Source organism: Montipora capricornis, chromosome 4, assembly GCF_036669925.1.
Source record: "Montipora capricornis isolate CH-2021 chromosome 4, ASM3666992v2, whole genome shotgun sequence".
In the NCBI taxonomy this organism is placed as follows: domain Eukaryota; kingdom Metazoa; phylum Cnidaria; class Anthozoa; order Scleractinia; family Acroporidae; genus Montipora; species Montipora capricornis.
In genome coordinates this window covers 25,223,013-25,250,512 of record NC_090886.1, presented here as the reverse complement: position 1 = coordinate 25,250,512, position 27,500 = coordinate 25,223,013, and the positions used below count along the sequence as shown (strand labels likewise).

Sequence of the window (27,500 nt, the reverse complement as noted above, 5' to 3'; positions counted from 1 at the left end):
ATTGAATCATACCAAATGTCTTTAAGCTAGGAATGATATAATTTGATACCTTTTGATTCTCCTGCTGCATTCAGTTTGGAAAATGACTGTTGGTGATTTAGGGTTTCAACAAAACAAGTGAATCATTGGTATATAGTGGCACAGTTGACTGTTGATGTTTTGTTCGTTGCAGACCAGAAAGGTTCATCAGATGAGAAATTCAATAAACTAAAAGGAATGTATGGAAAACTCAGAGAGGAACACATCCAGCTTTTAAGAACTGTAAGTGTAATGCTAATATATAAAGCGTCACAAGCCATGTTAAGAGAAGAAATAGTTCTCAGATTGTATATCGTTTGCAGGGTTCTCATTAATTTGGAAAGTAGACAACCAGTGGAAGGTTGATAATGGGGAGTTTAATCAAAGACGACGGCTACGGCAACCAAAACATCATTCCAAAATGTAACTTAGCGCTACCGTCCTGTGCACCTTGTACAGTACTGGCGCACTCTCTTGTAACTGGAAGGGTACGAACGGTTTTTAGTGATAACGGAAAGTGAATTGATCATTGTTAGATGATCACGTTGTCTTCAAAACCTTACCCTGGCCCCAGAGGTCGTCGCGAAGCCGCGAGAAGAGAAAAACCTCAAGTAACCTTGGACTTGAATCTCACTTTCATGCAGACGCAACATGGTCAGGTTCTAACCCTATCTCGAAAAATATCCGTTCTGCACGGGCACCACGAGTTTCCATGCATTTTTTTGGCGTACTCCCGTAAAACAACAACGTGAATTCACCAAATTGTAAGTTTTGATACCCTGGTCCCAGAGGTTTTTCTTGAGCAGCGAGAGAGTCGCGAACTCGCGAAGACCAGTCGCGAAGCGGCGAGAAGAGAAAAACCTCTGGTTACCTTGGACTTGAATTTCACTTTCATGCAGACGCCAGCTGTCAAACGCGTCAATTGATAATTACAAAAGGGACCAATGACCACATAGCAATCACGTGTCCCCTCGGTATATTACCAATCAAATCAATATTGATTTGCGTGTTTGTAAAAATATCAACCAATCCGAGCCAGAGGGTTAGACAGCTCTTTACAAAGTTTATTGGATCCCTTTAGGACGCAGTTCTATTGTTTGTAATGTTAGGGTCCATCGTTTATTAGTTGTTTGTTTTGGTCCTTTGTTTTCTGAACCAATTACAATATTCGTGCTTTCTGGCGTTGCCATAGCCGTAGCCGTAGCCGTATACGTCGTCTTTGCTTAAATTCCCTAATTTGAAGAGGTTCAGGGTCTTGCTTCCTACTGACATTTATGAAATTTAGCCGAGTCTCTAAAATGACATCTTACATGTATGCATTTTCTGAGCAATGTTCCTTTCTTTTGATTTTTGAGTTTTAATTCCAGAGTTTACTGATTATAACTCGTGTCTCTCACGAAAAATAGACGACTCAGAAATCAAAATGGCCAGTTTTCACTTGTGTTCTGAAATGCGCCTAATTAGATGCGCGCCTAATTTTGATGTCCAACACGGAGTGTCCTGTTAAGTCGAAGCCGATTTGCCACCTCGTTTCAACAGTAAGTTAAACACGAAGACGCATTATAAAAGGCGTGGTGCCTTAGACACATGCAAATGTTTTATCAATCAACATTGGACGCAACCCAGAGCTCTGTGATAATTTGTTCAATTTAAAAGCTCTTTATGGCATTGTGTCCGTAATGTGTTACAAAATGTTATCTGTCGTTTCTTTTTTATTCCTTAGTACCCTTTTTTCGCGCTAGAAATATCTTTTCGGTCTTCCGTCTCTGTGCTGCTGTTTGTTGATCACCATCTTGAATAATTAATCAGTCGTGCTTGAATGAATTCGAACAAAAGCAGTGCGTGAAGCGCCCCCTTTTAAAGTTTGTCTTCTTGGTTAGGGTAAATGCAGCTGGTAGTCTAATCATATGAGAGCAGAGTTTGACTCTTTGTGACGTTGCTTATCTGAATTCCTTGCCACGAGTGATAGTGAGGTAGGGGAGAAGAGCTAGGGGACACTTCGTGGCACTTGTCAAAAAAGGCATGCACGTAATCGCTTGCATTTCTAACCCCTGAAGTCCTTCCTCCTTATTCATACTTTAGTTTAAAAATTCCCCGAGGGCTATTTGCATTGATCTTTCAAATCCGAAATCTTGATCAATCGTGGGAAAAAGCATTTGACATGGAAGTGACTGGCATACCCATTGCTACAAACAACTTGGCCCTGAGCTTTAGGAGACTCTTGGAAAGGCTTGGTTCAAATCAGAGCCATCAAGCAGTACAGTGGTGCAGTGCTGGCGCAGTGGTGAGAGCACTCGCCTCCCACCAATGTAGTCCGGATTCGATTCCCAGACTCAGCCTCATATGTGGGTTGAGTTTGTTGGTTCTCTACTCTAGGTGCGCTGAGAGGTTTTTCTCCTGGTAATCCGGTTTTCCCTCATCTCAGAAACCAAAATTTGATTTGATTTGCGTTGATTTGTTGATTTCAATTTACAGTGTCCCCAATTAGTCCACCAGCACTCGAAGGTTACACACTTAAATAAAGTTCCTTTCCTTTCTTTCCTTTCCTTTCTTCTAAGCGGAAAATTCCCACTATGACCTATGGCCGCTGCTTAATTCTCTACCACTGAACTATAGGCCAGTTAACTAGGTGTGGTTCTATCTTTTAGCCATGCATTTTATTGCTCGAAGCCTAGGCACGCTGCAAACAAGAAACCTTCGTGCTCTCGATAGAAGTAGAATTCATGCCCGTCAATTTTGCTGCTTCGGTTCCTCGTGACCGCTGAGATAGGCAGTACAGCCCGGGATACCAAATATGATTGGATGAGAACTCTATGTTTTTTCTTCCTTTAGAATGCTGAAGTGAAGCAAAAACTGGGTGGCTACGAAAGAGAAAAAGAGGTAGGTCAAGCGTTCTTTGATGCACCGGCTGCATGGGTCAGATGGTGACATGACGCTAACACTGATTTGCACAACCTTTGAATACAGTGGAACCTGTATATAACGGCCACCCTCGAAACTTGAGGAACTGGCTGTTTAATACAGGATCACTAAAAATATCGACTAGGCGTGGTCTAATGTCAATTTTAAATGTGTATCATACAAAAACACTTCATGCAAGAAAATAATAGGACAATCAACGCTCTTTCAAGCGATTCATACTTTTAACAGAGTTGCCACCTCGTAACTTGACGGTGTAATATAAATAACATTTTTATTAAAGCAGGCAACAAACAATGGAAAAGCTACAGTAAAAGACAAGTGAGTTAACACAGGCGGAGGTTGTGGCCTAGAAATCCCTTGCGAGTCTACGTTTGAAGGCGATTCATTCTCCATCACATGGCTGAAAAACAAACTAATTAAAGAGGAATTTGTACCTGATGAATTAACGAACATTTTTTTTGCGTTCGTGATTTTGTACTGTACTTCAGAACATTTCGGACATCTGGAAAGCGTTAAGAATACTAAGTGGCCGGTTAACAGCTTACAATAGCTTTGTACATGTTATTTCTTCATAGTGAGGATAGATCGCATTTTAAACACAATAAAATACTGCACAAATGACATGTGAATTAGTTTCTGTTCAAAGGTGGCCGCTTAATACAGGTAAAAATAACAAAGAGGGACAAACATAGGACTGCTACAGGGTGGCCGCAGCTGCTTAATAGAGGTGGCCGCTTAATACAGGTGACAAACACAGCGTTTGTATGAGCAAAAAATCGGGACTTTGAAAACTGGCTGCTTAACAGAGGGTGGCCGCTTAATACAAGGCCGTTATATACAGATTCTACTGTACAAGGTTCTGCTTTCGTGTTCAATATTTCTGTATTTGAAAACTCTCAAGACATCTGTATGTGATATAAACATAAAAGAAACTGAGGCACAAACACGTGCTTCCTCGCGTATAAGCAGAAGCCTGGGAAGGGCGTGGCATACACGCAATGAGAGCCTGACCATCTTTTTAAAATGGCCTACTTGTTCAGACAAACCTTAAACGTTTTCCCTGCTAGCTGTCTCTTTATCCTGTGGTTTTTGGAGACGAGGCGTCTGGCTTGTGACGCTCTTTAGTATAACTGGCCTTTACGAGAACAAGAGCATAGCCCTTCCTTATCATTTATCTCAGTTATTTCTTGTGATGGAGACTACTGAAGAGTTTTTTTTTTAAGGAATTAAGTCAAGCGAATGAGAAGCTGCAACAGGAAGTTGATGAGAGGGTAAGCCGCCAGTTAGATTGCTTGCAGCTGTATGTAGAAGTTTCATATCCGTTCTACAGTGAAGTTTAACGCACGTATTTATTGCTACCAGTCCGCAGCAATTCTGCATGTGCTTTAATATGCTGAAGTAGCGGAACAAGATGGAAAGGTACAGGTTGACTACTTAGTTTTTGTAAAGCTTGATGATCACCAAACAGTGTTAAAGGGGACATAGTTTTGGCATGGACGTTGTTAAAGTGCTACTATGACCAAAAAAATATTTTTTACCTGTTTATTTTAACCGGAACTTTCCTATTAACTTTAAAATATTGAAAGAGCTGGATCGAGCAGAAAATGACGTCAAAGACTCAATGCTTTAAGAACGCAATGCGTGTGTACGCATCTGAATTAATATGCAGCGTGGGAGTTTCGGGCTTTCAGACTTTTAGAATCGTGTTTTGTATATGAGTCCATCAGTTTGGAACGGGAGTAATGGCGGACCGTTAAGTCAGAAAATTACACTCAAAGTAAACAACCTTTGGATAAAAATCAAAGCTCAATTTTTTTCCAGTCAAGTTTTAAGCAATCACACTTTCAAAATCTGATGGAAAAAAGGAAGTGATTTTTTGATCATAGTAGCACTTTCACCCCATTCACCTCTAAGCGGCCCCAATGGCGAGTTCTGCATTAAACAGTGTTAAATCTCAGGGCATTAAGAAGAATAAATGGCCCCAGTGAACTGGGCCCGGTTGTTCACAAGCCGATTAACGCTAATTCCAGATTAAAAATTAACCAAGGAGTTCATTTCTCTACTCCCAAATGCTGTTCAACGCTGATATTCGGCAAATTTTACATTAGAAGAAGCCAATCTTGAAAAACAAAAATAAGCAAAAGAAACTTTCACCAAAAAGTTGAACACATGAAACAAAAGTTTGCGCTAATCCTGTATTATGTTAATCGGCTTTCGAACAACCGGGCCCTGGTGTGCAATGCATTTTAATTAAATATTTCTCTGACTCTGTTTTTTCCAGAAAGCTGAAGACGAAGTTGAGAGACTGACAAAAGGGCATATTAAAGAAGTACGTTTTTTCCGTTTGAGAATACGTGTAATTTTTCATATGTGAACAGGTGTTTCAACAGAAACTAGAAATACCACCACCTACTTGGGACTAGAGCGCCGAATAGTAATCCATTATGAAACTGGAACAGTCAATTTTATGTTCATCTTATGGCCTTTTTAGTTCTTAGCCGATTCATAGTGCCCAAGTTTGCAGCTCGTTGCTGCTAAATTTATTTTGCAGTGGCTCTCCTTGAGGATATTCTTTAAAAAAACGCAAGAATAGTTGCAGCATCGGATAACCAACTATCTTGCATTTCGATCAATTTCACATTCAGAATACTGAAGACTGTGTGCCCTAGACCTGTCTTAGTCATGCTAGTTATGGCCGGCTCTGTCACTTTAAGAAGCAGCGTACTTGAGATCGTGGACAAGGGATATATGTATTGTGATCCGAAGTAAGAATCGCCATAGCAGTTCAGGTAGACTATTTGAGCATTCGCAAAAAGGCGTGAAAAAAACATACAAAACAAGAAAGAAACAAACTTAAGGACGATCGCGCCAAAATCTTCCTGCGGTGAGATTTTCTTCATTTCTCGCCTAGAGTTGGGTCATAAGTATTTACTCCAAAAATGGAAAAAAAATTGGGGGTCACCGACTTTGTTTCGGAGAAAATGGCAGTGGAAAAATGCCTCAATTTCGAGAAATCGGTCATAATAGCGAGATGTAGCCTAATCTGCTCATCCATCGAAAATCATAAAAATAAATTATTGTAGTGTAGGTTTCCGTGCATAGGTTTTTAGGAGTGGGATTTTTAGATAATTGCACGCCGCTAGGGATGTCGTAAACAGTAGAGTTCATCCTCGACGAGTGTTTTTTTAAGCTCTATTCGTTGCAACCACTACCGGTATTCGATGGCACGAGGAAAGAAAATGTTAAAAAAAGATAGCTTCTTATGGTGGGAGTTTTTTTCATTTCATCATATTTTGTAGATAGTAAGTAAAGTAAGTGATTACTGATTAAAAAAGTAGGGGTCACCGATGATCTAAACGAGTAAGATGGATGTGATTTTGCAAAGCTCCTTGAAAATTTCGTTTGTCACGTTTTTGCGTGACCTGTCGGGGAGAACTGGAACCCAAGAGAGGAACGATCTTTGAGGGGATGAAAGGTTTTTACCGAAAAAAAAAGACCTTTCCCGAGCATAACAACGAAGTTTTAAGCAGGCGTCATCTTCATATGGTTAGTGTTTGTATGATATCTCTCCATTGCCGTCATGCTCATGTTCTGGAGCGTTGCTTTGGTGAAATATAATCGCTTGTTGTTTCCACGCAGGTCCGCACTATTCAAGCGGACGAGGACGAAAATACTGTTCTATTTTCACGAAAGTAAAGGAACGAACTTCAAAAACATGCATTCATTTTGAACTTAAGTCCGTAGGGTAATAAAAACATTTAAAAAAAAACATGCCCATTAAATTTACGCAACGGTTCGTCCTCGAGTTTTCCAAACTTTCAGCCACTACTCGATCCGCTACCTTTCCCAGTGCTTTTCCATCCTCGCGCTCACGTCTCTTAAACGTTTCGTGAGGATTCGGAAATAAATGTGCCATTCTTTTGCCGGCCTGAAATTGTTTCCCTGGCGTTTTTGTCGCCACGTTATTTTAACTAATGCTTGAAAAATATTTATGAAAGTCAAGTAGACTAGTGCACGACTGATAGAACAACGTGCACATCAATCGTGCAGTGGTCTACTAGACTTTCATAAATATTTTTTAATTAATTTTGACTGATCACGATCTTCTCTGATCCAACGCTGTGCAAAACTTATCGTCCTCGGTTTTTGCAAAACTTTTAAAACCTTAACTTCACTAATGCTCGAAGTAATGCGTGACATATGACATTCGCGTTACCTGGCGGAGTAACGTTGCGCACAAACAATTAGCGCGAACGTCCTTAATTGGGATCATAGTGGCTTTCCTCCGAGACTAATTATGCTCATGAGTGTGTGAATGGTTTGTTCGTCAGGTGGTACTCGACCTAGGTTGATTTGATTGACTAACTTTATCAACCAACTCCGAACTTGGTTGAACTGGTTAGCAACCCACTGTCGTTTTCGCGTGCTTTCAAAACTGGCTCGAGTCCACCTGCACACCACGATCACTCTGAACTTTATGATCTACTACGGCGACATCGGCGAAAACGTCACCTCAAAAAAAAAAAAAAAAAAAAAAAAAGACTTTGCACATTTGGTAAGCCATTCGCGATTACTATATCTCGTTCACGTCGTACTTGGTGGACAAAGTATCCTATCTTATCGCAGTAAGGTTACTTAACAAAAGATTTGCATTTGTATGCTCGTGTTGTCCTCGCATGTACTAAAACCAGGAACACCGTAACACTCCGAAACACCCTGGAAGTAACCCAAAACCCTCAATTGGGCTAACCCTAGGCCTAAAAACCAACTTAAGGCCTAGCTAGGCCTAAGGTTAGCCAAATTGAGGGTTTTGGGTTACTTCCAGTGTGTTTCGGAGTGTTCCGGTTTTCCTGGTTTTAGTACATGCCAATGTGTGATTTCACACCGTTATGCAGAGTACCGCAATAAGATGTGCTAAAATGCTTCTTGCACGTTCAGCACAATTATTTTTCCACTTTTAACCAACCATATTATTGTTTTGTGGCGTTTTCGTCAACGTCGCCCACAAGATCTTATGGTCCCTACTGTAAACAAGGCGGCGAAGTCTGGCCTATTCAACCGAAAACAGTTGGATTAGTGCTCTGTTGGAAAGCTACAACCGCTGCAATCTAAACCGGCTGTTGTTAAAAAGGTTTGAAAAACAAGTAGACTCTGTAAGAGTTGTTAGTGATATTCATGCAAGTGAGAAAAGAGCGGCTTGTTTCCTGTTCTCAACTTTTTCCTGACCACAGTCCATCTTATTATAGGGAAACCTTCGGCGCTTTATATAGCGTTTTCTCCTGATAAATGCTAATAACTGTCGGCTTTAATTTCTTAATTCTAAGTACAAACTATTTCTTCTGGTGTAGCCAGTAAGCGAGACTTTTTCCGCTGATAGTCTGAATATTTTCACGCATCTTTCTTGTCAATTGCTGAAATTGATGTAATCGCGAGGATTTTCTATTTAAGTCATCTTAGTCCAGCTTGATCGATTGTGATGTTTTTTTTTTCCCCTTGTTCTAGATCGATGCTCTTACGAAAGAGCTAGAGCTTTTAAGAAGGGAAAAAACTGAATTAGAAGAAGCTAGGAAAACAGCTGAAGAACAAGTAGAATCAATAAGAAAAGCCAACGACGAAAAGGTATGGTAGACTTTTCCGAATTTTACTGACGATATATAGATACCCTGCATTGATCCTCAATGTTTTGTTATTGCTTGGTAATTGATCTTCAACGAACATTTTGCAGTCCATTATCGACTCTGTTTATGATTCGTAACACTTAGTATTAGAAGTCAACTGGCCACAAGTAAAATTGTAGTGTGTGTGCATCAGTTGACTTCGTTTACCGTCAATGACTAATCTCTCCGTTGAGTGCAGGTTTCGGCCAATCAGACAGGAGTTTTTTAGGAAGAGTCAATGAAAAAAAAAAAACCATGTAGTCATTCAGAGTTTTTGGAATTTGTCTTCAACCTTGCGATTTTTTGCCTTGCTGAAGTGGAATATTCTGCAACATTGAAAACGTAAGAACGAGACAGGGTTTATTGAAATCAATGCAAACAAAATACAGTCGAACCTCTCCTTACGGACACCTCCCTAATACGGACACCTCTCTAATACGGACAGTTCACTTGGTCCCGAGAAAATGCCCATACATTCTTTGTAAGAATAACCTCTATAATACGGACCCTCTATAATACGGACAACGGACACGAAATCTCGGCTCCAGAGAGAAAATTCATAAAAACTTAACCTCTTTATTACGGACACTCCAATGATGACAGTTCTTATTCAATACGATTTCCTGTTTGTCGTTACATATCATTAAGTGTAATCAATTGTTTCATTGTTCATACGATAACAGTATCATTTGTTTTCAATCAGTAAAAATTATATATCGACATGTCATTGCCATTTATCATCAAGATTTCTTATTATTTGAAGACTCTCCAGTTGCTGCTTTCCTTTTTCTCCCTCTTTCCTTCCCGTCATTGAATCAAATTTGGCTGATGAGTTATGCAAGATTATTTCAAAAGCTCAGTCGTTGTATGTCAAAAAACGACTAGCGAATGCTGTTCAGAAGAACATCACAGACTTCTTTAACGCAAAATGACTCAATAACAAACAACTTTTATTAAATACTCTACTGTATGTTAGTGTTCGCTACACTTGTTACTGTTCTGTTATGTTACTGCTCGGAAACTGTATTAGAGTTTGCCATATGTTTTTGGAATTGTACAGCTTGTAATGTAACGACTTGTGCTGTCCATTATGCACCTCAAAGACTTGTTTGGGCCAGTTTTGATTTAAAGAACACTTAATACCATCAATGGAGCCTTTGAAGTGACGTAATATTCATGACCTCTATACAACGGACATCTCTCTAATACGGACACTTTGCTCTGTCCCTTCGGTGTCCGTATTAGAGAGGTTCGACTGTAGCAATTTAAAGTCAGAAAGAGTAAGATGCGGCATGACTTTGTTGAGTTACATAATCAGAGTTTTTTTCTGTCCTTGTGTGGGCCCATTTCCATTAGTAGGGCTAACGCTCACATGGTCACTCTAATAGTTAAGTCTGTTGATATATAAGTGCTATACGGCCAACGTTTGCAAAAACGCAACCCTTCCCTATAATTGTACTTTACTTGAGGTCATCCCAGATGACCTCCCGAAGCCCCTTTGCGGCTTTTTACCTTTACCACACTTAGCTGACGGCAAATTTGGGAGAAAGTACACTACATCCGTGAAACTGGGGAAATGTGGAAGTAATTTTTGGTACTCATTTTATGCTTGTCCAAATTTAAGATTGCAGCACTTCATGTTGATCTCACTAATGTACAAAAAGGAAAGACAGATGAAGAGGTGGCCAAAAAGACAGCGGAAGAAACCATTGAAAAAGAACGAAGAGAAAACCAGGAAAAGGTTGCCATCTTACATTTTTTTTGAGTTTTGGGCAAAATCTTACATGTGCAAATGAACGTAACGTGTTAACACGATGTCATTCATTTGTGCTTGGTCTTGGCAAATATTGCTCGAAAATAGTACATAAAGTAGATCAGATATTTGACCCAACATCAGCCAACATTCTTCGTTGTTGGTGAAGCGTTTCACAACTCATTGCATTTCTCTCCTCGACTGGCCTTGCGTATGCGTTGGTAATTCTCGGCAGCGATTGAAGGTTTATTGTTATTATTATCCTAGCTTCCCTTCCGGTGGGTTCCGCAAACATGAAGCGAAATCGCTCAGCAATGTTGGATAATTTCTTGCCTGACTCTATACTTCGCTGCTGCGATGAAACTGACAGTCTTCTTCTTTTTTTCTTTTCTTTAAGGTTTCATCGTTGATGATAGAGTTAGAAACATTTAAGAAAGAAAAGTTAGAAACAGAAGAAGCACAAAAAACTGCACAAGAACGATTAGAAGTTATGAGAAAAGATTTCGAGGAAAAGGTCAGCCACTGTGTGTTTGTTGGTTCCTTTGCCTTTGCCAGTTGCAGAAAATCCGCAGTCCTTTTAGCTAAACTCGAAAGATTTTATTGCTTGTCTTATTGCATGTATAAGTTACTCTTCCTCATCTTTTCCGCACCACTCACTTTGTATAAATGTAACTATCAGCTTAATTTTCATAGGAATGTAGATAAACGACTTCATTTACCAGGAGGTGTTGCAACTCATCAATTGTTAGACTATTACTGTTGCAGAAGCACTAATCTGCCCGAGACTCTCATTTCTTTCGTAGTTGGTCCTTCACCCATTGCCAAGCAAATGGCTTGGAGCGGCTTTCAATTGAGTGTCGTAAAACAATTACCATAGTAATTACTTCGACCAATCACAGCAGGTGCAAACAGCGCAATGAACGAATCATGCAATTCCGTGTAACTTGCTCAAAGGGCGGGAAACATCGCGCGTGCAAATGGTGATTAATTTTGGTTTTCCTTTTCATTGGTTGATAAACTGGCGCGGGATTTTTAGACCAGCTACTAAGCGTAGCAATTGCAATCGCGTAATTACTTCGACAGTCATTGTAAAACACACGTACACAAGTATGTAAGGTTTTTTTTTTTAAATCAAAGTTGCAAATCTGTGATGTTTTATTAACTAAACCTCTTGCAGACATCGTCGACAGGACAAATTTGAGTTTTTTGCAGTACGTGATCGCCGATTATTGCATAAAATTGGGATGTATCGGGAAAATCCAAACACCCCTGATTTCCCCGATTGCTTTGCAACCATTGCACTCAATTTGGGATGTCTGCGATTTGCATTTTTCCGTAGTTTGGAAATCCTTGGGGTCAGAAAACAGCGAAATCACGATTGTCTGTGATTTTCCTGCCATGAAAACTGTGCCTTTAATCTTACGTATTGATATTTAAAACCTGTTCTTTCGCCATTTTGGGATGTCCATAGGGGGTGGAGGGGAGATATTTCGTATTAAATTGTATGTCGAGTGTGTTCCCTTTAATTTATTCCGCTTATAGATTGCAGCGCTCAACAGTAATTTGACAGATATCGAGAAAAGTAGAACAGATGAAGAGACAGCAAAACGAAAGGCAGAAGACACCATCGAAAAAGAGAGAAAGGAACACCAAGAAAGGGTATAAACGTTTGTCGTACGTGTAATTGCCTCTGAGAGATCATATGTTTTCCAAAGCCCTGTGGAAAGTACTCGCCCCCATATAAACTGAATCTTCCACAAGTGACTTAACGATTAGTTAACTTCTCCACTCTCTGCTCATTCTCAACTGATTCTTTGACAACCACAAAAGAGTACCAAACAGCAACACCTGGTGCGGTAAAAAATGCAAAACGTTGGTATCACGTTTACTTCCTAATGATTTGCCTGTAGCCCTTAAGAAACTTTCACTGTAAAACCATTTTACAAATTGTGCGGTGTGACCTTTTGAACGGAAGGAGAAACTATCTTAGATATGTAAGTCTTGTTGTGTCGGTGGGCTCTTGTTTCCGTATCTTAAACTATCCGTTTTTCAACTTCAACTTTCACGGTGTATCAGCTACTTCCGTTACCTTTAGCCGAGAAACAAAGGCTGAAAAGGAAAGGGAAATCCCAGGAGACAAGGTCCTGTATTCAGAAGATGACTCTAAGATTATTTTGACCCATGCATGGATACAACTGGTAACGTTTGCAGACAGAGTGCTGAATCAGACTTGAAGCTTACCGACGCAATGTTTCCGCTGATGTGCCTTAATCCTTTAATGTCTTAGATAACCGCGCTGGAAAAAGAGAGACTTGATGAGCTCGTTAGAGATAAACAAGATTTACTTGGTGAGTTGTAGATTAACATGTGGCAAAAAATGTTTAAGAAGTGTATCTATACCCCATTTCCTTGGAGTAGCCGCCAACGCTCAAAACCTCAACTCGCACATCTTTCTTAATGAGCTTGATTTACCCTTTGGCTTATCAACTCGTTTGATAAATCCCAATTTTCGTTTTTCTCTTTTACTAAGGAGCTTTATTTAAAGCTTCCTGTTTTTGGAAAAGGGTGAACTGGCGAGCTACTGTCGAGTGTTTCCTATTTATTGCCAGAGATATGTTTTTATTTATTTATTTTATTTTATTTTATATCAGGTATAGCCATACAAGGAGCCCAGAAAACGATTCAGGATGCCTTGGAGCAGTTTGCGAATCCAAAACATAGCTCAACAACTTGCACTGCAGGTATGGATGAGACAAACTGATAAACAGATTCAGATTGAATATTTAACCTCTTTTGTAGAGTCAGGTCGAAGCTCTTGCCAAAGACTATCTTTCATTGGCTGTTTCACGTCCATTTAAAGTGTTGTATGTAACAAGATGAGCCACTGCAGCATATCCAGCCAAAATCTTTGTTGGAACCGTTGGCACTCGAAGTGAAATGCTGCGTGTATTGAAAATGTGATTGCTGAAGAGTTGTCAGCAAGTCACCGAAACCAGTTTGATAACTTGCCGAGGTTATGTTATCAAAATTGATGGCGCCATTGCAGAATTTGGTGTTTGCTGTGATGTTATCTTTACGAAAATAGAACCATTCGTACGGGGAAAACTCTGACGTGTGTTATAAAAGACCCGAACTTTTCGCTTGAATAGTTTAAAATAAGCGTCCGTGTCTTTAATAAGACGCGTTTCATATTAAAACGAGACTTTTCACTGTTCTTATTCGTTCTCCGGCCGAAGAATGATACTTGAAATTCCTCGTTTAAATTCGCTAACGGAACGCTAACTCAGTGGTTGCATAATGGAGAGTCTTCCATCTCTATCATGTGATGATTGCACAAATCCTTTGAAGACTCTTCTTTGAAGTCAGTCGTATTTTTATTTTTTATTATTATGTTTTTGTAATCAACGCCTAGTTTTAGGATTTTCCTTTTTAAAGTTCGGGAAACAACTCAGAGAAGTCTCTTCCTACTTTAGTAAAATTGCAGGACACTTTTGATCCAAACTACAGCCTTCAGTCTTGAATTTATGCAGGGACTAAATCAAAAGTAAGACGCGAATCTTTCTGTAATCCTCGTGCATCATGTAAGTCAGGAAGGTGTAAACAGAACAGTTTACATCCAAGTTCTCAAATAATGCTACTTGCTTTTGAAAGAAATCTGGCAGTTACAATTTCTTGTATTTGTTGTCTTCAGATTACTTGTTGAGCAGAATTGATGATCTACCACAAGTTGTAGATGAGCTTGATTCAAAGTTTTCTTCATATCGGCAAGATTACAAAGGTAGACGAACCAAGATAGATAGATAGAGATAGGTAGATAAATAGATCGTTTATTGTGTAAATACTTTGCAGTCGTAAAACTGAATTGCGTATTTTACAAGTAACATAGGTTAAAATATAAAGCTAATTACAATATATGCATATAAATACCTCATATAGTAATGCTAAAATGTATACAAATATCTTACAATAAAGTCGACTACTTTAAAACTTCAGGAACATTTATGCGCAACCCTGGGACATGGCATAAACGAAAGAGCGTTTAAAACGTTTCGTATGAGAACGTGGCAAATTATAAGTCTTTTGACGCCTTAAATTATAGCTGGATTGTTTTCTTGGGGGCAGAAGATTGTAAAACTTATGCCCGGGATTGATAGCGATAGAATCAAACAATTGTCTGCATAGTTCATTCAGCCTATCATATAGCGTTGGCAGGCCTAGGCTGTCAAGGCATTCCCGATATGACATGTCAGGTGAAATTATGCAAAGCACTCTTTTCTGAATTCTTTTTACATCCTCAATAAGATAAGCCGGGAGTGCGTGATGAAAGACCGGAGCGCAGAATTCTAGCACAGGTCTGATTGTTGTACAATAGAAATTCACATTGTCATGAAAGGGAACACGAGCCCTTATCAGGAGAACAATGAAATACAAGCGCTTGTTTGCTTTCTTAATGCAATCTACAATGTGATTGCTCCATTTCAAGTCACTGGATATCGTGACCCCGAGTATCTTCGCGCAGTCAGTGGCAAGAAGCTCGTTTCCGTCTACCACGAGAGGGGGGAAATTATGAGAGTTCTTCTTAAAGTCGATAACCATCTTCTTGTACTTGTCGGCATTTACCTGCATCCGCTGAGTCCGAGTCTAGTCCTTCACGGCAGTAACAGCATGTTGCACATCACCCAGGGAGCCGCGAGGTATGGTTTGGGAGATTGTCGTGTCGTCCACGTTCTTCCACATGAAAGCGCCAACCTTGAGATCATTGATCATGAGCAAAAAAAGTTAAAGGCCAAGCTGGGTTCCCTGTGGAACTTCGGCGGGGACTGGGCCTCACGCAGGGAAGCATTCTGCGGACAACTTGACGCGTTGGTGTCGGTTTGTCAAAAAGTCAGTCACCCAGGCTTTGATGCTGTGCGGCATGTCGAGGCCATTAATCTTAGCGACAAGGATCTTATGATCGATAAGGTCAAAGGCCTTGCGATAATCAAATAACACGACCCTTACAGTTGCACCTGTACCGTCTGTAGCTTGTGACCAGTGGTGAAACATCGAGATCAGGGCGAACATGGAGGAGGATTTGGGGGTACCGCTGAATTGGTCTTGGTCAATGATCTTGAGTACAACAGGGCCGACATGGGTCGCTACAGCAAAATCTTCCGCGAGTTTTGAGATGGCAGGAGTCAGGGAGATGGGGCGCAGGTCTTCGACAGGCTTCTGCTTGGGGAGCGGGACGACATCAGCTAGCTTCCAGGGCGAGGGCAGTCTTTGCTCTTTATAGCTAGAGTTGAAAATTGCTGTTACGGGTTCCACTAGAACCTCGGTATACTCTCACAGGAGCCATTTGGGGACACAGTCGGGTCCAGCTGCTTTACGTGGATGTAGTTGTTTCAGGGCGGCCAGGACCGCAGGCTCCGATAGAGTAAATACATAGAGGTCATCCTTATGAGCTGCAGCTGCCTCTAATGGCTAGAAGATTTCCATGGGAGCAAGGAAGGCTGAGTTAATTTTGTTGGCGATTTCATCTTCAATGCGTTCGCCTTCCAGGTGTAAACTGGAGAGAAGGCTGTCCGAACTGGAACGGGGAACCATTCCGGCACCACTGTGAGGCCTTGGTGGACTTGAGATTGTCAACTTTCGCTGCGAAGTACTTGCTGCGGAGCGATTTGCGCTCTCGGTTGACGGCGTTTCGGTAGAGACAGTAGCTGTCCTTGTCTCCATTGTTAAATGCTTGCTGGCGTAGCTTGATAAGGTTTTTGAACTCTGCAGTGATCCATGGCGCATCGTTGACGTGAATCATGTAGTGCTCGACCGGCATGATGTGATCCATACCAATGTGAATTGTGTATAGACTCAACTTGGCCAAGCAGGATTCTGTAGCCCGAGCTCCAACTTTCTACTTGCCCGTGTGTCCCGCCTTGATACAGTTTTCCTACTACAACCCTTTCCCAGTGGCCTCGCTTTGGAGCCCACAAGAACGACTTTGTACTTTGTAGTCGGACAGGCCGAAAGGGGGAAGGGTTTGCACTGAGTTCGCGTCGTAGAGTTGAGGAAGGTTTGTAATCACGAAGTCCAAAATTTGGTCCCCCCTTGTAGGCTTGTCTACCAGTTGTTTTAGCTGGAATTGAGTAGTCAGGCGGCGAAAATTTAGGCGATTAAAATCCCCGCATAACAAGAAACCGCAACCGGGGTACTCTCCTTCCATGGACGTGAGGGACGCAGAAAAATAACTGACAAGTGCCGCGTCTCTGTCGCTGTCGTTAGGAAAGGAACTTTATTTTAAGTATTTAGTCGTTCTAGCGCTAAAGCACTAATTGGGGACACTGTAAATTGAAAGTAACAATTAACACAAATCAAGTCAAATGTATGGCTGGTATATAACGCCCGCAATGAGACAAGGAACCCCGCGCGGGAGTCGACTAGGTCGTAGCCACGCCCACAGGGCCTCGATGTCCTGATAAAGCAGGTTGTCCAGGCTCTTGAATTTCATTGAGTTCTCAATGTAGAGGTGGACACCACCGTGATGGTCCGTGGTGCGGTTGCAGTAGATGAAGGAGTATCTTGGTATGCAGAGATGAGAGTCGCCAACTTTTTCTCTTAACCATGTCTTTTAACCATGTCTCAATAAAAAACCCTAACTTGGATTTTAAATTCAAGACAACTTTTATGGGTACAGTCGTGATTAGTGTGTGCTGCAGTATCGAGCAGAAAGGAATGTATTTTTTCCTCTTAAGGCTTTTTAAGAATCCGTGTTTCGAACCAGCTGCACCTTGCTGTACGCTTTCTATTTGACCAAAAATCACTGTTTCGAAAGTTTTGCCTAGCGACTAGAACAGGATCGTCTGGTCTGATACTGCTCTAGGCTAATCGCAGAATGAACGAATGCAGCGGAATTTTCCGGGTTATCTGATATTCCAGAAGGCCAGGTCAACTTCGTAAGGTAAATTGAATTGCCAAATTTCCAAGAAGCCGTGACTTACCGCACGGAAGTAAGTGAAAGTAAACCTTTTGCAATTATAGACTCCGCCTTCTATCCACTCCGAAAAGAATGGAAGAAGAAGAAGAAGAAGAAGATTTCCAAAAAGGAAATTTTTTTTTTCTAACGAGCAATTTGGATAGTTGTCACTTTCAGTCCCATTGCATAGTTTGTATGACTTCCGTTTTATTTTCTTACATTTAGATGCATTTCCCTGCGTTTGTTCCCTGGGGTCATTCTCACATCATCTCAGTGAATGTATTCTGAATGCCAAGGCCACTTCACACATGGCACCCACACAAGAGGCTTCAGGTCAGACATACATTGATATCATGATCGAAAAGCACTTTCTTCTGGATTATTATGTTATCAAAGAGACTAGTCCTGAGAAGTTGTTCAATGATCGACGAGGATAAAATCCCTTGGGCAACAGAAAAATATACCGAGAATAGAAAATTATGCAAGTTTCGAATTGTCCAAAATACACAGTCTAGGTTCAAAGGAATAATTGGGTTAATATTTGGGTTAAAACAAGCTAAACAAAATTCGTCCTTTTTTGGAGCAGGTATTGCGTAATCGTCTATCTTGCATCGTGTTTACCAGTTAACCCTTGCCTGTCGCTTAAGAGTTCTTTGCAGTGTTATTTACGTTTGGGAAGCAATTGCCAAGGATGAAAAACTGATTGTTACTGTATATTTTTTTTAGAGGGATGGGATTTAGCAAATTCGAGTTTTCTTTGCACTTGTAGATCTTCAGTCACTCAGTGAATCAGCTGGCAAAGAATCACTAGACCTGTTAGAACTCTATAAACAAGCCAACCCTGGTAAGTCTATCAAATTTTGCCCACGACGTATGGAAAGGAAGGAACCTTGTAGCATGCTTTGACTAAGATACTGTCTGACAATATGATTCTCATAGTCAATTTTTTTTAACATATCACATAACTCGCAGTTGAAGCTGTGCATTTGCCGACGTATCTGTGCATGAAACCCATTTTTGGATGAGAGACCAATCAGACCAGCCTTTTGGGCAACACTTTTGATACCCAGTGGGATGGTAACGTTATGTGTAATGCTGTTACTCTTATTTCTACCTCCCCTCTCCCTTTCCCCTAGCAATCGACTGAGCCTGAAAACAGCTGGTAGAACGAGTTTTTTTTTTCTTCTAAGCAATTGCATTGGGTTTGAAGGTCGAGGTTTGTTTGCATACAAGAAGTCATCCTTTGCTTCATTCTTAAAGTTTGCTGGTGTTGTTTAAGTTTTTCTTCCTGGTCCTCACACCATGCTTTTGAGTTTAGAGATGCAGGGAGAGCCTAATATTATGTTCAGCAGTTTGTTGATCCTCGCATCGTATCATATTAATTCTCCTTTATATTCTTGGGAGCAAGCATTTGTTGTATCAAAGGTCAAAACAGTGAGATGCGGGAGTTTAAATTTGCGTGGGGCCGAGCTTTGAGAAAATCTCACCTGACAGTTGTAAGTAAAGTTGTGTCGTCGTGGTCGGCCTTAGGAGATTTTTCCAGTGAAATCGGAAATATATTGTAATTATTGCAGTGGGCAATTGAAGCTCAATTTGATTTCCTTTCCTTGTAGATCCAACTGCCGTTGCTGAAAAAGTAAATGCCGTGAAGAAGTGTATTAATGATATTACCAAAGTCGCCGAGGTCGGTAAATAGAAGGCACTGTTGCATTTCTAAGGTCGTGTTAAATGGAGTAGTGTCTCTTCCATAACGCCTCACAGTTCCTCGAGTAAATAAACGATGCTGCACCATAGAGAATTACCGAAAGTTTTGGTTTGGCTGAAAAGGAAGGGGAAGGTTGAAGCGGCGCGAGCTTGAAAAGGGTGTGACAGAAAGAGGTTTCCCTCCACTCCTTCTTCTGTGCCCTTCTCGTTCTCCTTCTCGCTGACTTCCCCTTCTCTCGATGCCTTTTTTCGGTCGGTGACTGTCCTACAGGTATCAGAAATTACGACTTTCAGAAATATAATTACTCGTCCTTTTGGGGGCGTGTTTTTTTTCTTTTTAATGAAATCCCGTATATGACGTTGCTGTCTATGCTCAGGCTGTAAGAAAATTCCTTTTACCCAATGGTGCACACCCTTGATGGAAGATTGCTTAAACCTTTACACATAACTGCCGCACTTAGTAATAATGTATTTTTGATTCTATAGTATATTTACACTCGAATTGAAAGTAGATCGTTCGTTCATTCCTTTTTCATGTGTAAAGCACCCCTTCAAATCTGAAGAGAAAGCGAGTGAATTTTCGCAGAGGCATCTCCATATCCTCAAGACTAGGGCCCGATTCACACGGTACCGGACGAATTTTCTCCCGGTTGAAAAATTTAATCCCACATTTTGTTCCCACGGAACCGTGCAATATTTTCGCTCTGTTCCACGGAACTGACAAACCAGATTAAAGTTTAACCTTTATCAGTGGTTCATGCGCAGAGCTCTACTTTACAAAATTCAAAATGGCGTCAAGAAAGAGAAAGGTTAACGATAGTAGCTGAGTTGTCACGCTTCCATGCAACCACGCCTTTGCGATGCCAAAATTTAGACGGTCAACTTGAAAGGAGTCACAGTGCGCCGGTTAAATTTTCAATTGTACCGGCTAAAGATTCGTCCCCGATTTTGGCGTTCAAATTTATGAACGGAGAGGCGCCTAAATTTTTATTCGTTTAGCGTGGTTCCGTGTGAACGGAACCCCAAAATGCACGAATTTTCAACCGGTAGAAGATTCGTCCCGTACCGTGTGAATCGGGCCTAGATTTGAAAACGCGTAGAAAATTAATTAAGTTAGAGTTTAATTTTCATTCGCGCCATGCGTAAAATTTCCGAACTGATATTTCAAATTAGGTTTAGAAAGTCGCCTACATGTTTTTGGGAGTTTTCTTAAGGTGGGCAGACATAAGGGGTCATGTTGCAGGACAAAAAACTTGTGTAGTACACACTGAGCCGACATATAGCAGGGACAAAATCACAACACGTGCACACACATGAAAATGTTGCGGGTACATGTTGCAACGACATGTTCCCTTCGTGTGAGCTGATACTTTTACAATCGTGCAATACCAATTTGGGGGTTATTTTGTCCCCGCGACGTGTCCAATGAAGTTCAACGTGTTGAACTTCATGGGACACGTCGCGGGGACATGTCGCTGCAACATATCCCTGAGACATGTACCCGTAACATTATCATGTGTGTGCAAATGTTGTGATTTTGTCCCTGCTACATGGTCCCCAGTAAACGACCCTAATGCATTTTGCCTCAGTGTGTACTGCACACCTTTTTGCCCCCAGAACGCGTCGCTGCAACATGACCCCTCATGTCTGCCCACCTTTATAGTGTCGTAAATTGGGCGAGTCAATAAAAGCATCCTGCAATTTCTAAATGTGGAGAAGAGGTTCATGTGATGAAGACAGGAAATACTATAGCGTCTATGCATTTTGCAAACCTTCAACAAACTGTGTCCTTCTTGTTGGGTTCAATTTATTTGAGCAGTTTACGTGTTTGTTATCATTCACAATGTTTCAATACATCTTAACAATGAAGAATTTAAAGAAAAAAGCAGGAGAAAAAGCCAGAAGGAAAGAACGCTACACTTAACACGATATTTGCTCTAAAAAAAAAAATCTACAATAAACAGCCTTTTATCGGTTGCTAACAGGCAAAACCGGTTTTTAAAACAGGCTCTGGCTCCTAAGGAGAAGGATAACATCGACAATGCTGGTGCTGAAGTGGATGATGAGATTAACGCCACTGCCGAGGTACACTATGTCTACATTTCAATTTTTTTGTTAATATATCTTACATCTTTTCTTTCATCTTTTAAGATGAGGTCGAGCATTGATCATGATTTCTTAAACTCATTAATAATTAATGCGGTGATCATCCAACCGAGAGACGCCAATTTCGTCACGTGCTTTTAGTTCCAAAACCCAGTGAAACACTGGATTGAGGCGTTATCCTTTACTTTGATAAACAAGCAAACTCTGGTGAAGTCATTTCTTAATTTGAACATTAATAACACCTATTAGAATACTTAAAGCAAAGACACCATCATGAACAAGCAACCTTTATTTTTGCAACGAGTGGACTTAGGTATGACACTTTTCACCAACTTGGCCTCTCATCAGCTGATTTCCGAAACCTGATAAAGCCATTGTAGAGAAAAGAGCAAAAAATTCGACATTCAAATCTCCAATTTATAATCAACCCACAGCGTTGTCATAACTTTGATGACACCCTTTCGGAAAGGGCAAACCTTAACAATACAATCTTTCGTAACAAGAAACTTGCCGACAAGATGTCAAAAACTCGTACATCGTGTTTCATCACGTTTTCAAACGATCGAAAACAATAAAAGCATGAGGCCGCATCTGTTTTCTCGTGTTTTGAAACCCTGATGAAACACTCGCACTTGTTTTTGAAATAGTACATCAGAAATAATCAAGGTCTAGACATGTGTTATTTGCCAAAAGCAGTCCACGGCGAATGACATAAACTGTTTATTGTTGGTGTTATATTATTATTGTTGTTGTTTGTTGTTGTTGTTATCATTTCTGTTATTATTATGCACATGACAATAGCTAAGCGCACACAGTACATGTGGCAATGCTTATGGTCGCGTCCACTTTTGTGGGTTTGTTCCGCGGCCTTGGTGACATTACATGCATAGACTGCTGTTAGTGATAATGACGTCATTTCATTCAGTCAATGAGCATAAGACAATCGATGTTGAAGCGGGGAGAGAACAAATCAGTACTGAATATGAAAACCCTGGGCGTTGCATAGTTTGGTGTTGTTGGAAATGTAGGGAGTAGAGGGTTTGATCATGGCAGACGCGGTGTTAATAACGTGAAAACTTAATGTTTCTTGCGCGGTGTTCTTTTCAGCTTGTGGCGGATTCAGCAGCTAGAATTGAGGTAAGATATTGGCAAAGTATCCCACATCTGTAGTAGCTGGGGCGCTGTTGAAGAACCTTTCAGTAATGATGCTTGCCTTTCGTATGTTAAGTTGTTTGCTTACTTTTAGGAAATGCTAAACAAAACAAGAGAAAAATACACTGGCATTCAACTGGAGGTGAATGGAAGGTATCAAGTTTCAATATTTATTGAAATGAAGTAAAAAGGCTAAAAGCTTGTTTGCAATACCCTGTTACGAGCATTTCTTTCACATTTGAAGTAAATTCTTTGTGCGCAGATGGTGGTCAGACTTGATTCTCAAGGGGTATATTTCTTGTAATTTGGGATTTTTTATTGTTTAATTGCAGAATTCTAGACTCCTGCACGGCATTGATGGAGGTAATATATATTTGCACCTATCCTTTTTTTTTTTTTTTTTTGGAATTTTCTATTTCTTCACTTGCACATGAACAGAAAGGTTTATTTGTTGTTTGCGACAGCAGTCCTGGAGGTATTTGAGTACAACTTGAGTATTTTTTTCCCTGCAATGACCGAGTTACAACGGTTGCTAAGGAAATTTCATAGGGCGAAAGGACTACGCAGCGAAGTGAATGAGAAAATTCTTAAATTAAGAAGCAGTGTAGTGGTAATTTTACTGTTCAATGATCACCACTTACTTGAACTCAATCGACATTATCTAAGTGCTTTAGCTCACACAAAGATCATTGAATAAAATAAATGTATATAGAGCGGTTTTCAGATGAGTGTCGTAAAACCAAAACCAAAGTAATGACATTAGCCAATCAAAAAGGACGGAGACGATCCAGTAAACCAATCAAAACTCGAAGCAATTACACGTAGCCGACACAAAGCGTGGGAAAATGTGCATGCGCGAGCCACGATTAGTTTTGGTTTCACTTCTGATTGGTTGAAAAAATGGCGCGAGAACTTTCAACCAATCACTGAGTGAAGAAATGCAAAACCAAAGTAATTCGCTAATTACTTTCGACACTCAATTGAAAACCGCTCTATTTGGAGTGAGGGTATTGGATGAAAGGGATAAGTGATCCTCTCACTTATCTGGAAAATTTAAGCAATTGTCTGTTAAAGTCACCTGAAAAAATTCAGGTGGCTTCATCGGGATTCGAAACCAATGACCTGTGCGATGCCAGTGCAATGCTCTACCAACTGAGCTACGAAGTCACTCAATTGGGAGCAGATCAGTTTGTTGGCTCGTGTGTTCCCGTGAAAGGACTCGATGACAAATATCATTCTTAACAGCGAAAGGAAAAGATATTAAATAAATGTTATCCGGGTGAGTTTTTTTTAACAACATTTAGGTTTACTCACCCATTAACCCTTCATCTGCCAGTGGCCTCTTATAGATTTTACCCTGTCTGACGCCAGACGATTTTACTCGTCAGTTGGGGTCCCCTCGGGCCCTAGGGGGTTAATTCAATACATGAGAATTTTTTGTGTTAAAAATCTGTCAGATCTCAATTTCGATTATACGTGTACTTGCATTTCCTCGCTAGGAGACAAATATAGCTTTAATGAACTAATGTAAATTCTTAGTTTTGAAACTATGGCATCATTTTACAATGATGCAGAAACCGTTTTCGGTTAACCCTGTGTTTTTCTTCTTTTTCCAGGCTATTAAGAATTTGATAATGAAGTCCAAGGTTTTGCAAAAAGAGATAGTCGACGAAGGCAAGGTAGGTCATCTTAACTTTGTAAGCAAAAGAGGAAATTTGTTGTGCACTGGAACTTGTTCAACCCTTGCTTATTTTTGCCAGACCATATCCTACTGGATCTATTTTGAAGTCAGAATCAAGTCGGCAAGAAAAATTGTGTTCCATCACAGGGACGTGGAAGAAAATGGCAACAGCATTCTTTAAAAACTCTTTTTTCCTTAGTCATCGTAATGTAGCAACTATTTTATGAGCTTGTATTGGTTCAAGTTGCCACGTGCAAACGATGCCCGTGGCGTCATGTTGGGTCCAATCAGAATCACGTAGCAAACAAAAGTGGGTATAATAATTGTTTCATTAAATTCGACTTTTTGTTTCATTTTTGGCATCTCGCGAAAACTTTCATTCAGGCTTGGCGACTACTGATGGACTTATTTGCCAATGTAGGTCAGAACAGGGAAAATTTCCTTTCTTGGTCTTCCCAGACAGAAACACTTGGTTGACAAAAAATAGCACTGCACTATGCTAGGTTATATATAATGAACTTATAAATTTGGTAACAGGTATATTCCACACGCCAATACAAGCGACAGTGTGGTATCACATTCACGAACTCCAGCCAAAGTGAGAATTTATAAATGTGATCAGCACAGAGTATTCATGCCAACAAGTTATCTGTGTAATCTAAAACATTTTAACGAAGCAAATGAATTGCAATCCGCAACAGATTTACCGATGTTGTTTCATAAAACTTTTTTCTTCCTCACGGTTTAATAAGACTGACTAATTAGTTCCTATTTAGGGCCAAGCTACTGCAAAAGAGTTTTACAAACGGCATCACCGCTGGTCTGAGGGGCTAATATCAGCTGCTAAAGCAGTTGGTTGGGGAGCCAAAGTGCTTGTGTGAGTTAACGAGTCTTTTGTTTAGTAATGTTTTAATACGCTGGCCTTTTGAGCTGGGTATGTCGGTTCAACCCAGGCGTTCGTTTTTTGACAACACAAACCTTTTTGGACTAAAAGTTCCCACGTATTAAAAATCGAAGACATTTCTAGCAATAAAAAGTTTGTATTAATTTCGCCCTTTCTTGTCATATTAAGGGTGCGTTCGATTGACCGTATTCCGGAATAGGAGTATTTGAAATTCTTCGTTTTTACAGAGATTCACATTCAAATTGTCAAACACCTGCTGAAATGCTATTTTAGATATATCCTTGTTGTTTCAAAACGCTAGATGTACCGTTTTAAATCATCACTCCACGTATTCTTATTCCAGAATAGGGTATATCGAACGCACCCTAATATACCCGCTTTTTATCACTTGCAGCTTGCGTGCTTGTGAGAGGTTGTGTTAGTACTATAAAGTGTGGTCTGTAGGAATGAAAACCTCCGTACTGTCGACTGCGAACATTGGGGTTAGTAACGACTACCCTGGTCAAGAACAAAGCGGCCCTAAGAACGAATTGACTGTGGGAAAAAGTTAAGTTCTTGGATTCAACCTATCCTCGTAAATTTGCCAGAAATGAACTTATCCAGTTGTGCGACTTCATTGGGCAAATATTTGCGTGCAATTGTCGCCACATCATTCTGGAATGAACGAATTATGAAGAGAGCACTGGTACTTCACTACAGAGGCTTGTGATTTAGATGTCTGATGATCAAACGAAAATATTTGTTCACATATGAACTTCAGAATCGTGCTAAAATTATGCGACGCTGCCGGGTAAAATCATAAAATTTGTGCTCCGTTGCCAAACTTAAAATTTGTGTTGGCGCTAATTCTGCATAACTGGTTTGTATCCATCAGCATTATGTAAAAGAATTCGTAAAATTATAGTCTTAACTAATTGTTAAGCGTCCTGTTCGTTCTAGCGACTCGGCCGATAAGGTTGTTCAAGGAGAAGGCAAGTTTGAGGAAATCGTTGTGGCTTCCAATGAAATCACAGCAAGCACAGTTCAGCTGGTAAGTTGTACAATGATCGCTTGACAGTAATTAATCATGGCTAAGTAACAAGAAGCAAATTGCAGCCTTTACTTTGTCCGGTTTATCATTCCTCCTGTCGATTTTTTAATGGCAGTCCAGGGTAGAAAATACTTTTTAAGTGGAGTACGTTTCGAAACAAGGCTCCTGCTTAGGACAATTGTTGCATTCAGCAACTTCACAATGTTAATTCTCGTGAAGATCTTTCCTCTAGGTTTGTCAGTAATTTGTGCCTCATTTATCTCCCAACCAAGGTATTGGCAGTATTTAAACACGTGCCAGAAAAGTGAAAAGGTAGTGGCTTTCTCAGGAGTATAATAACTAGTTGCTGTCTTTTTGTGAACTAGGTATCTTTTTTTCTCTTCGCATCCCTAATAAAGAGTACTTGTTAAGGTTAAGCAATAGTTTTACACCTTTTTATTATACTGGAATAACTGTTCACGAGCTTGTCGTGACGTTTCGTTTGGCCCTTAGCCGACAACGAGCTTGTTGGGTCATCTTACTTAATAGCTCAGGTCCCAACACAAACTTGACATGCACTATTATCTTAAGGGTGAGGCTGCTGCACCAGCTGGGAGAAAGAAGTGTTTTCCCAATGGTGAAAACCTAATTGCTGCGACGCCAATTTCATTTGAAAGTGTTCCTTGGTATTTAGGTAGCAGCATCAAGAGTAAAAGCTCAACGATCAAGCAATGGATTGTCCGCTTTGCAAGGCGCCTCCAGAAATGGTTTGTTCACTTCCTATATCATTCAGCGCTTTCTGCGTTGGTAGGAAAATAATATGTTTATCGATTCGCAATTTTCACAAATCGCATAATACAGTTCATTTTGGGAGGTTATTTGCATTAGAACAATGGATATCCAGTTCACTGAAGCATGATACAGTCCCAAGAGTAAATGACTTGCATTGTTTGTATGCAAACAACCCCCCAAAAACGTATTGCATTATGGGAATGGGAAAGTAGTGAATACCAGTTTAGAGCACGAGGATAGTGTTTTTTCAAGAATACTGAAGTAACGATCGAAAAATACGTAACTTTAAAAGGCCCTTATTTGATATGACGGCTATACTTCGTTTTCTTGTTTTGTTATGAACCGATTTTGTAAAACTCTTTGAAAGAAATGTCTCTTAGAGTTAAATTTTAAGTGGTATCTTTATTCCCATTTACAGTGCGACGCGCCTTACCGTGGCTACCTAATAAAGTTTTTAAAACTTATACGCCAAACAGGGTGTGCGAATTTGATTGACAGTCACCCCTCCTTGCAAAGTTCGCACCGCAGTTGAACAGTGTTGAATGGGTTGTTTGAGTTGACGTACTTACGCGTAGTTGTCAAATGTGCAAGTTTGTTGGGTAGCCACGGTAAGGCGCGTCGCACTGTAAGTTTTATGGTCGGGGTTTTTTCGTTTCCTTTTAAGGGGTAACGCTCAGATGGATTACGAACTGTTTAGTAAACGAGATTGACGAGGCAGTGCGGCCCAGTGGTTAGGGCGCTTTCCTTGAGATCCAGAGATCCCGGGTTCAAGACCCGTTCTGACCACTCGTTGAATTTGATCCTGGTAGTCCCTGGTTCAACTTCCCAGCTGCACTTGTAAATAGCCAACTGG

General features: G+C 40.4%; 1 protein-coding gene across 1 annotated transcript in view; it reads left to right on the top strand.

The window, feature by feature from the left end:
• Positions 1-27,500, top strand: part of LOC138045813 (huntingtin-interacting protein 1-like) — a 59,224-nt gene that overhangs the window by 25,704 nt on the left and 6,020 nt on the right. Inside the window, 23 exon segments of the mRNA XM_068892442.1 lie at positions 173-261; positions 2,851-2,898; positions 4,164-4,211; positions 4,303-4,359; positions 5,222-5,269; positions 8,443-8,559; positions 10,222-10,338; positions 10,748-10,864; positions 11,893-12,009; positions 12,638-12,698; positions 13,002-13,091; positions 14,042-14,128; positions 17,525-17,632; positions 18,069-18,143; positions 18,913-18,983; positions 21,011-21,088; positions 22,217-22,246; positions 22,356-22,414; positions 22,594-22,624; positions 23,878-23,940; positions 24,719-24,819; positions 25,786-25,876; positions 26,550-26,622. Of these exon segments, the coding sequence (XP_068748543.1) occupies positions 173-261; positions 2,851-2,898; positions 4,164-4,211; positions 4,303-4,359; positions 5,222-5,269; positions 8,443-8,559; positions 10,222-10,338; positions 10,748-10,864; positions 11,893-12,009; positions 12,638-12,698; positions 13,002-13,091; positions 14,042-14,128; positions 17,525-17,632; positions 18,069-18,143; positions 18,913-18,983; positions 21,011-21,088; positions 22,217-22,246; positions 22,356-22,414; positions 22,594-22,624; positions 23,878-23,940; positions 24,719-24,819; positions 25,786-25,876; positions 26,550-26,622 (1,776 nt within the window).